Raw genomic sequence first — 2502 nt, 5'->3', positions numbered from 1 at the left:
CCCGACAACCCTCTCGGAGGTGGCAATAGGAAGATAGGGGTGGGTGGCTAGGGTTCCAGTTGCCCCCGAGAGAGAGGGACACAAAAGTTGGGTTTGATGACCAAGTATTGTTCAAAGTGACAACTTTTAGAGATTTGTTGAAGGGAATGTCCATACCTAGCTAGAACCCGTGGTGACTTATGACGATGAAGGCATCATTCCCTCGATCTTCTCTTGTTATGATCATGCAATAGTTTCAAAAGCCCTGAGAAGCCCTCTCTTAGAGCGACTTGTCAATATGTCATTGCCAAGCTGATCAACCATCTGTCTCACACATCCACGCATGTAAGTGCACCACCACCTCACCAACACAAACGATATCACTTGGAGACAACGACCGCTCACACACACCAACAAACAAGTAGCATGAGAAAGATGGAAGTAAGAAAGAGCACACACGTACGCAGTTACTAGATCCAAAAGGTTACACCTCATTGATCATGCATGCACCACATCGACTACACTAGAATCAACAAGTAAAAGAGAGATAGAGCTAGCAATCTCGATCAATTGGTCACTTTGATCACTACTAGCTACATGGTCGACGATGATGATGATGAGCTCCATTAGCCAATGTGACATCTGGCTTTAATATAGCTAGAGAGACGTTGCAAGAAGCAACGTAGCTAGCTAGGAGTAGGAGAGTGCCACCCATCCATCCACTTGGCTGGGTTTAATTTTAGCTTAATTAATCACTAGCTAGCTAGCTAGAATTTTCTAGATTCCTCCTCCCCACTCGCCTGCCAGCTTCCTCGCCGCGTGGCACGTCGTCGCCGTCGTCGGGTCGTGGTGATCGCCGTCCACCATGGCGTCACCGCCACAGTAGCTGTTGTTGTAGTTGCCGCCGTTCATCACCATCATGTTCATGGCGTTGGCGGTGCAGCTCGAGTAGTTGAGGTAGTCGAGGAGCGTAGCGTCCGGGAGGTACGACTCTGCCGGCCCTAGGTCCAGCCCGTCGAGGCCGAGGCTTCCCAGCAGCGCCGCCGAGTCCAGCTCCATCCCACCGGCGCCACCGTCGAGGTCGCCTCCGCTCGGGTAGCAGTACTGGTCCTCCCAGTTGAGTTCGGAGAAGCAGGGCACCGGCGCCGGTTGCAGCGCGGCTGCCGCCGTCGATCCCGACGTGGACGCGCTCGGGCTCGGGTCGAAGCCGGCGGGAGGGTAGCAGCAGAGTTGGTCGCTGCCGATTGCGGCCGACTGCGAGGAGGTCACGACGCCGTGGCCGTGCTGCTCCATCAACGGCGGCGGCGCGGCCGTGGAAGCAGCGGCCATGGACATCTTGTCGAGGAGGCGCGGCATCCAGTAGCAGCGGACGGCGTCGCGGAAGACGGCGGAGTTGGCGTCCACCTTGAGCTGCCTCGCCTGCTTCTGCACCCTGGTCCGCCAGTAGTTCTTGATCTCGTTGTCGGTGCGGCCGGGGAGGTGCTGCGCGATCCGCGACCACCGGTTGCCCCACTTGGCGTGGAGCTCCAGGATGACCAGCTGCTCCTCCGCCGTCAGGTTCCCCCGCTTTATGTCAGGCTTCAGGTAGTTCAGCCACCGGAGGCGGCAGCTCTTCCCCGTCCTCTTCAACCCTGGCATGACAGAGATAGACAGCAGTAAGAAAATATTCATGGCGATCGACATGCATGATGCAAGGCGAGAGAGCTATGGCGGGAGATCAACTCACCAGAGCAGCGGGCGAGGAGGTTCCAGCGGCCCTCGCCGTGGCAAGCAATGTAGCTCATGAGGAGGTTGTCCTCCTCCAGCGTCCAGGGGCCTCTCCTCAGCTCGGCAGCTTCCTCCTCCATGGCCGCCATCTCCATGGGCCCAGCTCCTCCTCCTCCTGCTGCTGCTGCTCCTTTCCTCCGTGACATTGTTGGTTACCTCGTAGCTACTATATATGAGTATGATCGATGAACCCCTCGGAGGGCACAGCTAGCTAGCTCCCTTATAGATAGATGGATTTGGATATGACCATGCACAAGTACTACTACTAGTAGCTCAGAGTGCTGGAGTGTACTGTGTGTGTAGGGGATTAGGATTTAGGAGGAAGGAGAAGTGGGAGAGATGAGATGAGAAGAGGGCCTAGCTGCAGAGACAAGTTATTGGTGGCTAGCTACCCTTTTATAAGGACTTGTGGCAATCATATGGAGCATGATCTGTTTTTTTTAGGGTAACTGCATGCATGCTCCTCCAAAGGCTCAAGGACTTTGGCAGTCTGGTTCCTGGGAGGAAGATAGAAGCAGGGCAAGTGTGTAGTTGGAAATCAAAAGCTGGTGAGATGTTTCAAAGCTTCTTTCGTTTTTAATGGGGATGAGAGAGAGAGAGAGAGAGAGAAAGAGAGAGAGAGAGAGAGAGAGAGAGAGAGAGAGAGAGAGAGAGAGAGAGGCTTCGTGGGAAGAAATAGTGGCCTACTGATGTTTAGATTCTTTCCTACATGAAGCGTGTTTGACTGAACAATTTGTCACCCTTGCACTATTAGGA

At 54.3% G+C, this 2502-nt stretch overlaps 1 protein-coding gene across 1 annotated transcript; it reads right to left on the bottom strand.

Annotated features, from left to right (window-relative positions):
* Nucleotides 1-508: 508 nt before the first annotated feature.
* LOC119271044 (transcription factor MYB62-like) lies at nucleotides 509-2205 on the bottom strand. Its single transcript, XM_037553014.1, has 2 exons — nucleotides 1706-2205; nucleotides 509-1610 (listed from the first exon to the last, which is right to left on the bottom strand). Exons 1-2 carry the CDS (start codon nucleotides 1890-1892, stop codon nucleotides 757-759), a joined length of 1041 nt encoding a protein of 346 aa, XP_037408911.1. The 5' UTR covers nucleotides 1893-2205; the 3' UTR covers nucleotides 509-756.
* Nucleotides 2206-2502: the final 297 nt, after the last annotated feature.

This window comes from Triticum dicoccoides, chromosome 3A (assembly GCF_002162155.2).
Source record: "Triticum dicoccoides isolate Atlit2015 ecotype Zavitan chromosome 3A, WEW_v2.0, whole genome shotgun sequence".
NCBI classification, from domain to species: domain Eukaryota; kingdom Viridiplantae; phylum Streptophyta; class Magnoliopsida; order Poales; family Poaceae; genus Triticum; species Triticum dicoccoides.
Note: the sequence above shows the minus strand (reverse complement) of the source record. Positions and strands in the feature narration are given on the sequence as shown.